Source organism: Phocoena phocoena, chromosome 8 (assembly GCF_963924675.1).
Source record: "Phocoena phocoena chromosome 8, mPhoPho1.1, whole genome shotgun sequence".
Classification (NCBI taxonomy): domain Eukaryota; kingdom Metazoa; phylum Chordata; class Mammalia; order Artiodactyla; family Phocoenidae; genus Phocoena; species Phocoena phocoena.
Window position 1 is genome coordinate 53,990,145 of NC_089226.1, and position 16,567 is coordinate 54,006,711.

Below are 16,567 nucleotides of genomic sequence, written 5' to 3' on the forward strand. Positions count from 1 at the left end.
AGGTCCATCCATGTTGCTGCAAATGGCATTATTTCATTCCTTTTTATGGCTGAGTAATATTCCATTGTATATATGTACCACATCTTTATCCATTCTTCTGTCAGTGGGCATTTAGGTGGCTTCCAACCTATGAGTCTATTTCTGTTGTGTAAGTAAAGAACCCAAGTTTCTTGATCCAATCCAGGCATGTTCCCTTACACCATGACTCATAGCACTGTGAGATTTCTGATTTGGAAGATGCTATACTGTCTATCTTTAATCTCCCTGCAATATCCCAGTCATTAATTTGCCCTCTCCTGCAGTACATCAGTGACTGAAAATATGTGACCTTATAGCTCACATAGCCTGTTCATTTGGCCATTCAACTAACAAAGATTCATTTAAGACCTGCTTTGAGTCAAGGATGACTATTTACTAGAGATTCAGAGATGAATAACACATTTCCTGCCCTCATGAAGTTTACAATATTTAGGTAGATACATATACATCAACAGAAGATAACCCAACATAGTAAGTGGTATTCTCTTACAAAATTCTTTCTTCTTTCAAACCCACTCCATTGCCCAAGGACTATAGTCCTTACTCATTGGACCTAAGTCCAGTTATTAGGACCAAAACAAAAGTCTAATCCTTATTTCCCATAATAGCCCTTTAGTTATTTTTAAGCAGGGTTCATACTCCCTTAGTAAGCTAAAGTCCCAACTCCCTCAAGAATTCTGTATTTGCAATGTGATTTCAAGTTCTCTTAACCATCCGGTTGCTCTTCGATGAACATGCTCCAGTTTATCTTATTGGGCTCTTAAATGTGCCTCCCAGATGTGAACAGCTGAGCTCCAAATACAGTCTGAGAGTGCAATGCAAAGTTGAACTTCCTATCACTCCCTGCATTCTTCTAGACATTGCACATCTAAAAACATAGGACAAGGAAACAACAGCTTTGCTGGCCACCCGCTGTTCTCTTGAGTCTGACTGTTGTGCCATGTCCATGACCCTGACCCCTTTCCTCCATTGCACTCCTGCTTAGCTTCTCAATACAACAAACATTACTGAGGACTTGCCTCTTTGGAGAACCAGACATAATGCATGTCTTCAAGGAGCTCACAGTCTCATTGGTGAAATTTGGTTTGCCCCCAGAGAAATAATTGACAAAGAACCAAGACTGAATATAATCAAGGGAACAATCTTTTTCTTAGATCCCTCCTTGGAGCTGCTCTTAATGGTGGTTGGTAGACTTCTGGGGTAGGACTGAAAAGAGATCTCCCAGTTCAAATGCCAGTGCAGAACTGGCTTCAAGCCCAGGCTGTCAGAGGCTTTGTCAGATTTTTGTCATTGCATTGACCTAGACTGTTGCAGACTGAAGGCCTTTGAATCCCATCATCTGCAAAGAAAGCTGGGGCACCTACAGACTGACGCCTCATAGGCGGCAGAACAGCTTTCCAGCACCTGCACCTGCCCAGTGCCAAACTGGAGTGCACGGGGGGAAAAGTTCGTTCAGATGTTGTCATGAGCTGGCCTGTGTTTGGGCTTCTGGGAGACAACAGGTTTAATTTGCTTTGACAGTGCTTTTTCCCCAGGAGGAAATTTACCCAAATATCCTGCCGTCATCACATTCAGCACATTGCTTGTTTGCTTTCCTGTTTTTACTGTGGAGAGTTTCTGTGTGTTTCGTGTGTGTATGTGTGTTTACCCCCCAGTAACCCATATTGCCTTGTTTGGATTCATTAGACCAAGTTAGTGTGCTGTTTTGGTTCACAAATGGAAAGCATGTGTGACCTTCCTTAAAACCAAAATACCAACTCTGCCAAGTCCTGGGCAAACCTCTTTACATGCACAGCGTAGCACTGTTTGCCTTCAAAATAACCCTCTGAGGTGGGTGCTGTTATTAACCCCATTTCACAGATGAAGAAACTGATGTTTAGAGATGCCTTGTCCATAGGGCTCATAGCTAGTATGGGACTGGATCCCATATTTTGGTCCAGGCCATATACCATAAACTTTGGCTTCAGATAGAACTTGGTTCACCTACCAGCTTCACCCTTACAGCTGTGTGACCTTGAGAAAGTGACTTCAGCTCTCAGTCTCCATGTGAGACTGTGAAATGGTGGCAAAAGTACCTAATTTTCATAATTACAAGGAATACATTAGAATATATGATAGACCTTTCACAGTTCCATTTGAGGGAATGAAAGGGTCTCTGTCAGAGTAACTGTAGAATTAACACCCAGCTTTGCTGTCTAGTTTGTCTCCCTCTCTTCTTTTGGTTGTCGACAACAAACCCAGCCCCGGCTTCAGGATCAAAGGGGATGTAATAGATGTAACCTAGAGTATAAATTTCACCAGCTGTAGACAAGACGATGTATCCAATCATCCAGTGGGCTGTTCTGGAGTCCATGTTCCGTCCTTCTTGCCTGAAGCGTTAGCATCCATCCTCCTAAAGAGAAGCCGAAAGGAGGCATCAAAGAGTACATCTCTCTTGGCAATAGGTAGACCTTGGCTCTATAAACAAGTGCCTCCAAAAAGTTCCAACATCCACTGTTACAGCTTAAGGAGAGACAAGAGAAGCAGAGGAAGGAGCTGTAGGTAGCTAGCGCAGGCTTTTATTAGCTGGGACACATCACAGGCGAGCAATACATGGAGGAGGTGCTGGGGGAGGCGGGGGGATAAGTGCTGGGTGAGCAGAAAAGAGAGACAAGGACGGCTAGTGGGCTCTGACCTCACTCACAACTGGTTCCTTCTGTCTTTGGTGCTGGAATTCAACCTCAGGCTCCATCACTGCAAAGGTTTGCCTGCTCAGAGCAGGGCACGAAGCAGGTGTGCCCACACCACAGTGAGCTAATAAAGGAGAAAAGCCTCCTCTCCCCTTCTCGTATAACTGCCCCTGTGAAACTGGAGTCCAGTAGGCAATTACACTGCCCAGTAGTCCTCCTTCAGGCAGAATTTCCCTCTGTGGTCTCTCCTTGTTTCCTGCAAAAACGAGGCTCCGGGATTTCAAATAAGAAAAGCGGAAGGTGGCAAATGAAGGCAGGCTTTCCCAGACATCAGCCCTAGACTCGGGAGGACATACTTCCCAACTGTGATCATCGTTCACCTTGACATGGCGACGCTAATGATTTGTCTCTGGAGAAGCGTGGTGAGCAGACAAAATGAGGCACTGCTGTGGCTTCACCAAAGGCCTCTGTAGTTTCCCGTCTCCTGTGTTCTCTCCAGGAAGGACCGTTGTTGTCTTTTCTTCCTTCTGCAGATGCCCCTTTGTATTTCGAGCAATATTTTGGTCAACATCCAGAGAACACGCCCACTCAGAACACATGTCCAGAGAATGAGCTCAGGAAACATTTAAATTCTGCATTCCAATATCGATGGAAGGAAAAACAAGTTCCTAAAAATCAGATTTCCTAGCAGAACACACTGTTGTGATAGAAAAGCAAAAGCTGGGGGAAAGGCCCCTGTTTTCTACCATACCATACACCCAATTAGGAAAATCAGTTATTTACAGGCAGCTGAATTTTTCATTCAGATCTGAGCAGATCTAAGGTACACCTTGTACTACATGAAGGCAGCTGCAGCGTGAACATGAGCAAAGCAGGAAGGAACTATAGGGGGAAGAAACTCACCAGACACTAACTGAAAACATAACATGTTTATGCGATAAAGTTCACACTTCTCCCAAGCTAGTGAGTGTCACTTCTGTACTAGCATTTAGCATAGAGATATCTGGTCGATGGAGACTCATTATTTGTAGGATTCCAAGTGGACCCCAAGTATTGAAATCCTTCCAAGTGGAAGAAAAACTATATACAAAAACATTTCATCAAAAAGATATATTCTCCAAATGTCTCTACTTCCATGTTGCTGTCGTAAAATTATTCCACATCTCCTAAAACTTCTGCCTTCTGACACCAGCAGCCTGGGGCAAGTTTTGTAGCAAACAGGCTTCTATTCTGTCAGATTCAGCAACCAACACGATACTCAGTCACAGAAGATATACTTGACTGACTTTTTCACTAGGAAGACTTTTTGAATTAACAGGTTTGTGTCTTACAGACTTCATAAATCAAAATCTAGAAAGCGTGTGACACTTAACCTGCAACTGATCCTATTAAAAACACAGCTGGAAAAGAAAAAAGAAAGAAAGATTAAAAAAAGAGAGAGAAAGGAAAAAAAAAGAAAAAAAAACACAGCTGGAAATTATGGTACTTGTATGAGGAGACATATTTTATACCAGTGGGTTTGAGAAGGCCTAGACCATAGAATTTTAGATCTGGGAGGGATCTCTGAGAACATCTAGCCAAATTCTTTCAGGGACAGCATCAAATGTTTACTGAGACCCTTCTTTGGACAGCAGGGCAAATGTGTAAGTGAATATACTCGGTTTCTGTCCTCAAGGATGTCCTGTCCTTGCAGTCAACAGTGTTGCCTATCTGGTGCTTTAATAGGGGTGATGGAAAAAGTCCCAGGAATATCTTAGCCTGTTTAAGAAATGAGGAAGTCTTGTCAGAGGAGGTGACATTTGAGGAAACAGGTGCAGGAAGATCGAGTGCTGTGGCCAAGGTCCCAGAGCCCTTCAGTAGCAGAACAGGAGCTAGAAGCAGGCCTTCTGCCTCTCTGTCCTGTACTCCTCCTGCAAGCCTGCAGGTAGAACCCACCCTCCATTTGTACCATTAGCCAGTAGCCTAAAGAGAAAATAATCTTGCCTTAAACTTTACTCAAAATTCTTATTTTTAAAAGAATATTCAGAAGGAAACGTCCGAAGTTATTCTCTATAAAAACAGTGTTTCGGAAGCCACTCCTAACATAGAGGCTTTAGGGACTTAAAGGCATATGGATTCTCCCAGGCAAAACCAATGGAGAGCAGAGATGCTCAGGGCCCTGGCTCATGAGCCTCGCTCTGCCAGGTCCCAGACAGCGTCAGACTCCCTGAAATGAGAACACAGGCTAGACTAGGCCCTCTTGTTCTTAACTCTGTGTTACTGTCGTATGCTGCTCAGGATAGCAGAGGGACAGCGCGCGAGGGGAATTTTCCACCCGCTCACAAAAGGAAGCATACATCTGAGCCCTTTTCCCAAATGTTTTCAGTCTTTTCCAAGTTGATAACGGCAGACAACTGGGAAGAGACCTTTTTGGGAAATGCACCATGCTGTGAGCACCTCAAAATCCCCCCACCTTTCCCCCGTCTATCCATACTCAAGCCATTTTTCAAGCTCACCTCCTCCAAGAAGCCTTCCCTCTGCTAGTTTTACCCCATATCAGCTGCCATTGCATTGCCCTAAGTGATTTCCTGGATTTAAGGCTTGATGCCCTGTCTGGACACCTTTTCTGCAAGATGCTTATAGAATTTTAGAACAGGAAGCAGTCCTGGGAATCATCTCTGCTATCACCTTCATTTCACATATGAGGAAGGTGAGACCCAGAGAGGGGAAGGAAGTTACTTTAGGTCACCCAGCATGATTCTAGAAGGATGGGCCCCAGAACCAGGTCTCCTTACCTCTAGGCAGAGCTTCCACGCCCCGTGCTGCTGCCTGGGTGACAGCTGTTATCCCGGCCTCCCAGTTAAGCCACAACTTTCCTGTAGATACGACTCATGTCTCATATGGTGACATCTCATTTAACAGAGGTCTTAGTCTTGGCTTCATGACTTACACTTGGGAGCTAAGACAACAGGTTGAATCTTTAGCTCTGCCCCACCGCACTAACCTTTTCTCTGCTTTAACTTGACTCTGCTGACTCTCTCGGAGACCTTGGGTGAGTCACTGCCCTCCCTATGGGTCACAGTTTCCTTCTCTATTAAATGAGACTATTAGACTAGGTGGTCTCTTCAATCCCTTCAAGCTCTGAAAGTCCTAGAATTCGCTACCTTCCAACTGGTCCTTTGCTGTCTTCAGGACTGGCCTCACTGGCCCACACATCTGCCTTGTTCATCCCTGGCTTCTGCTGAAGAGTTAGTTCCTTTAAGGCCCAGATAGCATAGCATCATTGAAGAAGACCAGGGGTTGGAGTCCAGAGGCCTGGGTTCAGATGTGGCGTCCATGACTTAGTATCTCCAGGGCCTTCGGCAAGTCACTTCATCTCTCTATCAGCCTCCTCATCTTGTCATTTCTTTGTTGTTTGTAAAATAGGAATATTGATACATGCTTGAAGATTTCGTGACAGTGAACCGAAATAACCTTTGTGGAAATACGTGGCACAAAGAAGGCATTCAGGATGTAGTGGCTTCTTCCTTTATTCCATGTCCAGCATTATTGAGAAACGAGCTGTTCCAAATAAAGACTTCCTAGATAACAGGTTTACTAACTGGAGCTACAGAACATTGATTAATTTTTTACTAAAGTCTTTCTGAAATGAATCCTGTATTTCCTTGGCATGTCACATAGACGGTACCGAATGTACAATGTTAGGAAGAATTAGAGAAAGTAGCATCGCTGCAGAAGGTGGGCACTGGTCGGCGATGCTGGGGATGCAGGTACAGCAAAGGGAATGTGAAGGAAAACTGACGCATTTTGAAAGAGCTTGGATTTTTTCATTTCGGCAAATGGGGGGCCATTGAAGGGTTTTAAGTCAGAGAATGACAGGATCAGAGTGTTTCAGAGAGATGGCTCAGGCTGCTGGGTGGTGAATGAATCAGGGGGAGAGGGGGAGAGGACTCTGAGAGGCCAGCCATGAGGCCATCGTGTGAGCCCCGGTGAGAGATGCTGGGGCCTGGACTGATAGATGGAGAATCAGAAGTGGGAAGAGACAGATTTGCAAATCCCCAGTAGCTTTATGAAAAAACAAATTCATGGAGCATCAGCCCATTATGAGAAAAATGTAAAACATAGAAGAGTGTCAAGAAGACCCCAAGAATCACCCCATAACCCAGCCTCCAAAGATAACCACTAATGGGTTAAACTATTTTCTCCCAATGTTTGTAGCTGAAATTTCTACTGCATTTGTGGATACAAAGTTGATTTATAAAAAAATTGGTTTAGGTACACATTTTCCCAAACAGGTCTCTTAACGTCGGTTGAGATGTACCTCGGTAAGAGTAAATATATCATTTTTAACTTTATTGATTCCTTTCACTGACTGGGCCAGAAGCACTCAAATATGTGGGTCCTAGTTAACCTGAGGCTGGATTCCCAGGCCCTCTGTTTGGGTAAAGAAGCTTCCGTGTGCAACTCTGTTTCTCTTTTCTCCCACAGAATCCGTGGATAACTGCCCCAGCAACTGCTACGGCAATGGCGACTGCATCTCTGGGACCTGCCATTGCTTCCTGGGCTTCCTGGGCCCTGACTGCGGTCGAGGTGAGAACCCCGCTTGTGGGCTTACAAGGTCCACCCTGCGGCCCCGTGGGCAGTTCAGGTCCCACTTCTCCGAGCAAGCGCAGAAATCCAGGCCAGCTCCTGCCTCCTGTGAGAAGGGCTCCCAAGAGCCAGTCCTCTGAAGCCCTGAGAGGGAGGTCCGCAGGCAGAGCCCTGGCTGACCCAGCCGTGTTATCCATGGGTGCATGACTGGGGAGGTAAGGGCAGCCACAGGGAACCCCATGTCCATTGTGAGAACAGGAGGAGTGGCCATGGGGGTTCTTTTAAAAAGTAGATTTCCCCTTGGGGGACCGATCAGCCTTTTGCCAAGCATCTTGGACGTTTGTCTTTAGCGAGTGTGGTTTGTCTCTGACCTCGTGGAAGGGCCTGAGTTGCTGCTCCAGTTCCTACCATCTAACAGTGGAGGCAGAGTCTTGGCTGAGGCCACCAAGGGGAGGGACTGGGAGGTGAGGCTGCCCTTCTCCACACAGGACACTAATGGGGCCTCCTGTTCGGGCACGTACGATGCTAATGGTCACCACTACAGGGAGAGTTTAAAGCCTGCTTGTGATCTGCCTGTGCCTTTGGCCTTCATTTCTGTCCTGGAAGAATTAACAAGGAAAATGCCAAAGCAGATCTGAACTCCTGAGAATTGGGCACTCCTCTTGGGGAAACTAAAATTGCCCTTTCCTCTGGTTTCTCCACCTCTTCCATCATGCAACAGGCATTTGCTTAGTGCCCTTTAGGGCTTGGTTCTGTGCTGGACACTGAGGTTACAACACGGAGCAAGACCCAAGCCCAGGACCTCTCAGTCTGGGAGACAGATAGGGAAATAGACGATGACAAAGCAGTCAGTGATAGGTGAAGCACGCCTAGAGCGAGGTTAGATGCGGGGAACATCTATCAGCATGAAAGGGTCTTTGCTTGGATGGAATGAGGACCAGTAAAGGCTCCCCAGATGGGGTGACACTGGAACTAAGACGAGATGCTTGAATCGTTCATTGGTGGAAGGCAGAGATGGTTTTCCAGGTCGAGGAAACGGCGCCCTCCAAATACCGTGCCGTGGTGCTGCTATGGGGATTCTGCTTGTTCTTCCTGACGTGAAACAGACCCAGTGTGAGACAGCAGAGCCAGCGGCCTTGAGGAAGCACAGCAATTACCTGCTGAGTGTTTTAAAAAGAAAAAAAGCCAGGTGGGAGCAGGGGGAAGGTGGTGCAGAGAGAAGAGTCATGCCTTTTAACGAGAATTAGTGTCTCATCCCATATGCACTTAAAGTTAAGAGTCATGTATAAAGCAGCCTTATTGTATCTCAGTAAGGCTGGTAGGTACTTACAGCACAATGCAATGTAATTTATTTCTATATAGTGTCCTTCGTACAGACGATCACAAAACCCTTTACGCTAAGTGGCAAAATGGAAAGACAATACTTTAAAGAGCCAGGTTGGGCTCAGCTATTATTCTCTTATGGGGGCAACGGCGTGTGGGGCTTGAGTGGAGACCTGAAAGGCAAGGAAAGCTGAGATTGGCTGGGTTAAAGATGATAGTAAGTGGCCCTGCACGTGAGGAACGGGGAAGCAAAATGCAGTGCTACTAGGAGGAGGGTGCTGGAGGAGGGATGCGGGGAGGGCAGGAGGCCCAGCTGTCTTTTCCAGTGAGCCCAAGGACCAGACTGAAGCCTCCTATCTAAGGATGCTGGTGACCACCATGCAGCACCAGTAACATGAGGGGGACGGGGAAAAAGCAGCGTTCGTTGGGCACCAACTGCGCCAGGCCCTGCATTGTACACCTTCACCTACGGTTCCTGATGTGTTTTAACTGGAATGAAATAAAGCAAGAGAAGCAAACAGATGGACACACGTGGGAATTGTGGCAAAGCAGCTGAAGCCCAGGAGAGAAGGGGACAGAGGCCAGATGGGGTGCGTGGGGCGTGGACTCATGCCAGGCTTCCCATGCTGTCTCTGCAGCCTCCTGCCCCGTGCTCTGCAGTGGGAACGGCCAGTACATGAAGGGCAGGTGCCTGTGCCACAGCGGCTGGAAGGGCGCCGAGTGTGACGTGCCCACCAGCCAGTGCATCGACGTGGCCTGCAGTAACCACGGCACCTGCATCGTGGGCACCTGCATCTGCGACCCCGGCTACAAGGGCGAGAGCTGCGAGGAAGGTAAGCCCTGCGGGCAAGCAGCTCGGCACCTCGCTGTGAGACAGAGGCCGGCAGGCAGGGCCGCGAGGGCACCCAGGGAGCAGCGGCCCTGTGACCCCCCACCCCCAAGCCAGGACGCCTTCGGCAACAGTCACTAACCTAAAGGGAGAAGACAGACGAACGAGGGTCCTGCTCATCGAGGGGAAGAGAAGTGTGTGTATTGAGCACTTCCTGCATGCAAGCCTCTGTGCTAAAAGCCTGGTGTCATTTAGCTTCAAACCCCAGCAGGGAAGGGTAACCATCTCCATTTTATAGTCAAATGACTTGCCCAAGGTCCCATGGCTGGTAGATGGCAGAGCCGGGTTGGAGCCCAGGCTTTCTGGCTCCGTAGCCTGAGCTCTCTCTCCTCCCCTTTAAGTTCCTCTGCTCTCCATTTCTGAAGTGTGAGTCTGTTGTAGACCTCCATACACTGCCTTCCACAGTCTCACTCCTGTGTTGTGTGTGTTTGTGTGTGTGTGTGTGTGTGTGTATGTTCATGTTTGTGGCTCTTAGGTGCTCATAAACGTGTCTCCCTCCTTCATAAAGTAAACATGCCTGTGCAGATGGAGGCTAGGAAGTGAACTGCTGACTTAAGGGTGACATCAGTTCTTCCCGAGAAAACCTAACCAGGTGAGATAAGTAAATACTTCTATCCCACAAAGAACCTGCGGCCCAGGGAAGGGCAGCGCTAACTGATGGCAGGGCTGGAATTCAGTCCAGATCTTCTCACCTCAGACATGGGACTCTTTCCTCCTGACCACATGGGATTTCCCGATGAAAGGAGGGGTCTTCTCACAAGCAATAGAGAGTAGCCATCGGGAGTGCACACTCTGGAATCAGATGTAGGTTTGAGTCCTCGTTCTGCCACTTACTAGCCTCAGTTCCCTCATGTGTAGAATGGGAGTTCCTTCCTCAGAGGGTCGTTGTGAGGACTAGAGTAAATGACCCATGTGAGGCACGTAGCTCAGTGTCTGACACATAGGAAATGCTCCAAAAAAGTTAGCTCTTAGAGCATTAGCGTCATTCTGGGGACTGTTGAAGCACATTTCTTGTTTCACCCCACTCACTGTATCCAGGGTCTTTTGAAATGGATGGACTTTGAAACTGATGGACGATGTTAGTAGTCATTACCTCCCACTGTCCACCGTCTAGGGCCCTGGCACCTTCTCCAGCGGGTGGAAGAGCCTCCAAGGAGAGCTAGTCTTCTAACTCACTGGGGATTTAATGAGTATCCCCTCCTCAAGGCATCATTTCCCCTAAAAAATGAGAGAATATAATGGGCCCATTTTAAAAGAGTGGGGAATGGGAAGGGATTAGTGTCTGGAAAGCATCCATCACCTCTCAGAGAAAGGGGTGTCTCTAAACTCCGAGTGTGGCCGGAGGTCCTGATTGAGACCTATTAGCTTTGATGCGGATTACTTCGGGCTGTCTGAGCTCAGCAAGGAGCCCGGCCCCTGAACAAAGGAACTTGGCTTTCTCATCCTGACAATGGTGACCTTCCTCTGCTTTCCCTTTTCATTTAGTCACTTGAGGTGAAGACTCTCTGAAGGAAAGAAAAACAAAGAGGAGATTCCTCCTGAAGCAGTGAGGCTGTCCCACTCCCCAGCCCCACCATGCCATGTGGGCCAAGGAGGGGAAGCTGTCCTCCTGATCAGCCGGTGCCCCGGAGTGCAAGGTCATTTACAGAGAGAAAGAGAGAACCTGTTTAGCAATTTGATTTACATTATTATTTGAAAAGAAATGTTTTCACTCCTGCTTTCTTTCCCGAGAAGGGCCATCTGGTAATGATTCCTCTTATTATTTCTGTTTCTCTGGTGAAGCATCCTTGCACAGTCCTTGTGTTTATAGTGGGGGTTTCTTGGGCCTTCATCCTGTCTCCTCTCCTCCCTTCCATTCCCTCTCAGTTCTGTTCTAACAGGTTTCACTGTGTTTATAAAACACCAGCTAACAAGCTTACATTTTTCTCTCTCTCCCTCTTCCTTCTTCTGAAGTTTATTGCCCCCTGTTGTTTTTTTTTAACATTTTTATTGGAGTATAATTGCTTTGCAACAGTGTGTTAGTTTCTGCTTTATAACAAAGTGAATCAGTTATACATATACATATGTTCCCATATCTCTTCCCTCTTGCATCTCCCTCCCTCCCACCCTCCCTATCCCACCCCTCTAGGTGGTCACAAAGCACCGAGCCGATCTCCCTGTGCTATGTGGCTGCTTCCCACTAGCTATCTACTTTACCTTTGGTAGTGTATATATGTCCACGCCACTCTCTCACTTTGTCACAGCTTACCCTTCCCCCTCCCCATATCCTCAAGTCCATTCTCTAGTAGGTCTGTGTCTTTATTCCCGTCTTACCACTAGGTTTTTCATGACCTTTTTTTTTTTTCTTAGATTCCATATATATGTGTTAGCATACGGTATTTTTTTTTTCTCTTTCTGACTTCACTCTGTATGACAGACTCTAGGTCCATCCACCTCACAACAAATAACCCAATTTCGTTTCTTTTTATGGCTGAGTAATATTCCATTGTATATATGTGCCACATCTTCTTGATCCATTCATGTGTTGATGGACACTTAGGTTGCTTCCATGTTCTGGCTGTTGTAAATAGAGCTGCAATGAACATTTTGGTACATGACTCTTTTTGAATTATGGTTTTCTCAGGGTATATGCCCAGTAGTAGGATTGCTGGGTCGTATGGTAGTTCTATTTTGAGTTTTTTAAGGAAACTCCATACTGTTCTCCATAGTGGCTGTACCAATTCACATTCCCACCAACAGTGCAAGAGAGTTCCCTTTTCTCCACACCCTCCCCAGCATTTATTGTTTCTAGATTTTTTGATGATGGCCATTCTGACCGGTGTGAGATGATATCTCATCTTTGATAAAGGAGGCAAGAATATACAGTGGAGAAAAGACAACCTCTTCAATAAGTGGTGCTGGGAAAACTGGACAGCTTCATGTAAAAGTATGAAATTAGAACATTCCCTAACACCATACACAAAAATAAAACTCAAAATGGATTAAAGACCTAAATGTAAGGCCAAACACTGTCAAACTCTTAGAGGAAAACATAGGCAGAACGCTCTATGACATAAATCACAGCAAGATCCTTTCTGACCCACCTCCTAGAGAAATGGAAATAAAAACAAATATAAACAAATGGGTCCTAATGAAACTTAAAAGCTTTTTGCACAGCAAAGGAAACCGTAAACAAGACCAAAAGACAACCCTCAGAATGGGAGAAAATATTTGCAAATGAAGCAACTGACAAAGGATTAATCTCCAAAATTTATAAGCAGCTCATGCAGCTTAATAACAAAAAAACAAACAACCCAATCCAAAAATGGGCAGAAGACCTAAATAGACACTTCTCCAAAGAAGATATACAGATTGCCAACAAACACATGAAGGAATGCTCAACATCATTAATCATTAGAGAAATGCAAATCAAAACTGCCCCCTGTTTTTTAAAGCCTGAGGCACGCCTCCGGCAGGACGCTTAGAGGGAGCTGGGGGAGGGGCAGAGGGGCCCACCTAAGCCTTTGCAGTGAAAAGTGAGCCGCTGTGTTGTGGGTCCTGAAGCGAGTCCGATAGCTTGTGTGGTCACTGAAGCGTGGAACATTTGGGGAAAAGAGATGTGTTTGCAGCCTTGCCACGCAGGCCCCATCATTTCATTAATGGGCCAAGCGTCTGCCAGAAATTTTGGCTTGAACGGCAGGGTCTGCACAGGAAAAAAAAAAAAAAAAGTAACTGCTTGGCACCTCTTCTGAGAAGAAACTAAGTTAGGCAGTCTTCTACCCAAAGTTGAGCCCACCTCCCTGCCAGCTTCCCCTGTATTCCTTCAGCTCCCCGACCCCCGGCCCGCCGATCTTCCCACGTTATACACAGCTCCCTGCAAAATAAATACTGTTAGGGAAACTAACCCAGTGTGAGGGAAAGAGACCATTTTAATCGCACCCTAGGGTTCCAGTCTCCCCAGAGGCCCCAGAAGGGGAAGGCAGATGCACAGTCTGTGTGGGACCTCTTGGGCAGAGGGTCACTGTGGCACAGGTAATGGCCCTAGGTTTGGGAACAGCGGGGACAGCATTCTGGCAGGAATCTCAGCCAGTTCAGCCAAGGTTTGCTAGACCACCCCAAGGTGCAGTCCTCTTTAAAACTCCCTTTGCACCCCACACTTGCTTTGTCAAGTTGACCTTCCGAAGTGACGGTTAATTGATGATGAAGTGCCTGGAGGTAGCCTCTCATCAGTTCTTTCTGCTCTTTCTTCCCTGCCTGGACCAGGTTCTGAGAGCATCGGATTCACTTTGCTCGTTCCTGGGTCCCTGTCAGACTTACTGTGTCTGAGGAACAAGTACTGTGATGCCGAGGGCCTCTTGCTAAACTTGCCACCCTCCAGCTTGCTCCGCTAACAGTGCCGATTTTTTTTTTTTTTTTGCGGTACGCGGGCCTCTCACTGTTGTGGCCTCTCCCGTTGCGGAGCACAGGCTCCAGACGCGCAGGCTCAGCAGCCATGGCTCACGGGCCCAGCCGCTGTGCGGCATGTGGGATCTTCCCAGACCGGGGCATGAACCCGTGTCCCCTGCATGGGCAGACAGACTCTCAACCACTGCACCACCAGGGAAGCCCCACAGTAGAGATTTATAGATTCAACCTCGAGGGCGACTGAAAGATAGCTTCAACCCCAAGCTGGGGTCCAGGCACTCACTGAACGGGAAATACCTTTATAGGCCTCGGGATAGGAACTGCTGAGTCGTTTCCTGTCAAATTGGAAAACTCTCTGGATCTAGGGAATTATCATAGTAGGCTAATGGGCCAGAATAATCCTTCTGAGGTCCTGAGATCTGAGGCAGGTCATGAAAATTTATCACTATTATTATTTTTATCATGTTTAATTACCAGGAACTCCAACAGGTCATGTTTAAACCATTATTAAGTGGTGTCCAGAGACTGCAAGAAAAGAGATTCTTTGCCTTCATTTGGCTTTCTTAATTTTCCACTTTGCCCTGTTTCTTTCGCTATGCTGTTTTCTTTTGATTTCTGTTTTTAACCGTTCTCTGTGCCATGTCTGTATACACGTACGCATGTATTTTGGAACCAGTAAGGTTGTAGAAGAGATAGCAAGAGATCTATACCAGAGAAGAGTGCTTCAAATTTAAAGTCCTCCACTTACCACTGTGTGATCTTGGGCAAGTTATTTAACCTCTGTGCTTCAGTTTCCTATCTGTAAAATGAGGATAGTAATGGTAATCTACCTCAAGGGGTTGTTGTTAGGGTTAAATGAGATAATGCATACAAAAGGTTTAATAGCAAGATATGGCATAGAAGAGGAACTAAATTAACACTAATATCATTGTTACTGTTGTTTTTGTTATTATGTTTTTATCAAATGGTTGCTCCTGGCCTTTGGTCTTCCTATTTATCATTGAAGTAATTACGTTGAGCTCCTTTAAAAACCCACATAGTGAAAGGGCTTTCTTAATGAGGTGATCCTCAAAATGAACAGCCTGTTCCCAGAATGATGCTCTTTGTAAAGTCTCTGCCCATTTGTGTCTGTGATTCTAATATACCCAGGCTGAGTTTCCCACTCTTTTGTGCAAAAGTCAAATATACTGGGCTATAAAATTTAATTGATAAATAAAGTAAAATCACGTCTGAATTATAAATGAGCTCTGACCACAGTCTGCCCAAGTCATGCTACTGAATGTCCTGATAAAATGGACAGATAACTTCTTTGCACAATTTACAGCTTATACTGTCCTTTCAAATCATCAGTGTCGTTTGGTCCTCATAGCCACCTGAGAGGTAGGTAATTTGACCAGACCGGCTTTATAGATGGAAGCTCAGAGCAGGTACGGGACTTGACCGTGGCCATGGAACCATTACAGCTTGTCCTGTGACCCTTGAACTTAGGACCTCAGAGAGTCAAATGCTAAATTCTTTCCTCAGCAGCATACGGCTTCCTCCTGAGCCCCTACAAGGAGGAACCTGACTGCATTCATAGCAGCTCCATCAACACTTTTAACAACAGCTGCATGTTGGGCCCCATCGGGACTCCACTCTCCCCTTCCACTTGCAAGACGGATAGAGTCCTCTCCCTTCCTACAATGACCTAGCAACTCTTTGGTTGAGTAGAGAACACGGACAAAGCCCTTTGCTGATTCTGTCTCCTCTCTGCTGCCTTTCGCACTTTGCGTGCACTGGAGCCACATTGCTAAGTTAGCCCTCAATGCCCTTCTTCTTCTTCTTCTTTTTCTTTCTGTGAAGTACTTTGCGGAAGATTAGAGGTCTCTGGGAACTTTGTGTAACCCCGTAACTAAAGCTTTGACTTAGGAAAATCAGCCCCAGGAACAGGAATATCACTGGATTCACAATCAGAGAGACCTGTCTTCAGAGTCCTCTCTGGCAGGGTTTAGCTCTGTGATCCCATATAAAGTATTTACCTCTCTGAGCCTCAGTTTTCTCCTCTGTACCTCACTGGGTTATTGAGAAAACAACCTGGTGAAGTATATAAGATACTTCCTACTGTGTAAGCGGAGAGCAGGTAACCCACAATATTATTCTCCTCCCTCTTTCTGGGAGGTCTCTTGAGACCACCTTGACCTTGGGCCCTAAGAGCCCTGCTCGGGGGTTTGCTTGGCTGTGAGCTACAGCTTTGTAGTTCACCCCCAGCTTGAGGAGAAGCTGAACACAGCCATCATATATAGTTTTGAATAGTCATTGAAATGTTTGCCTGGAAACATTTCCAGACAAATGTGTGTCTGGAAAATGAGGTGTGAAAGTTTGTATCATTCTCCAGAGTTTTGTGAAGATGGTAAAACCTAAGGGAATTTGAATGCAAAATAAGTTCTCATTTAAATTAAGGATCTTTATTTTAATCCCACATTCGCAGAAATAAAACTGCACTTATGCAGTGGTAAATACTAATAGTTTGTTCTCCAGTGATGTTTCGAGCACCTCCCACGTGCTAGGGGATTGGAGATACAGACACGAACGAAATAGTCTTGTCCTCCATTGTTGCAGTTGTTACAGACATCTAGGATAGGCACTGGCTGCTGTATACATACGTCTTACTATGTGCACCCCTCAAGTCAAGAGGTACAAATATGTATGCACGTTT

The 16,567-nt window shown here is 46.2% G+C and overlaps 1 protein-coding gene across 1 annotated transcript in view; it reads left to right on the forward strand.

Moving 5' to 3' along the window:
• TENM4 (teneurin transmembrane protein 4) overlaps window positions 1-16,567 on the forward strand; it is a 385,687-nt gene that overhangs the window by 229,317 nt on the left and 139,803 nt on the right. The window contains exons 9-10 of the mRNA XM_065882183.1: window positions 7,176-7,277; window positions 9,239-9,433. Coding sequence (XP_065738255.1) covers window positions 7,176-7,277; window positions 9,239-9,433 — 297 coding nt within the window. The remainder of the gene's footprint in view (window positions 1-7,175; window positions 7,278-9,238; window positions 9,434-16,567) is intronic.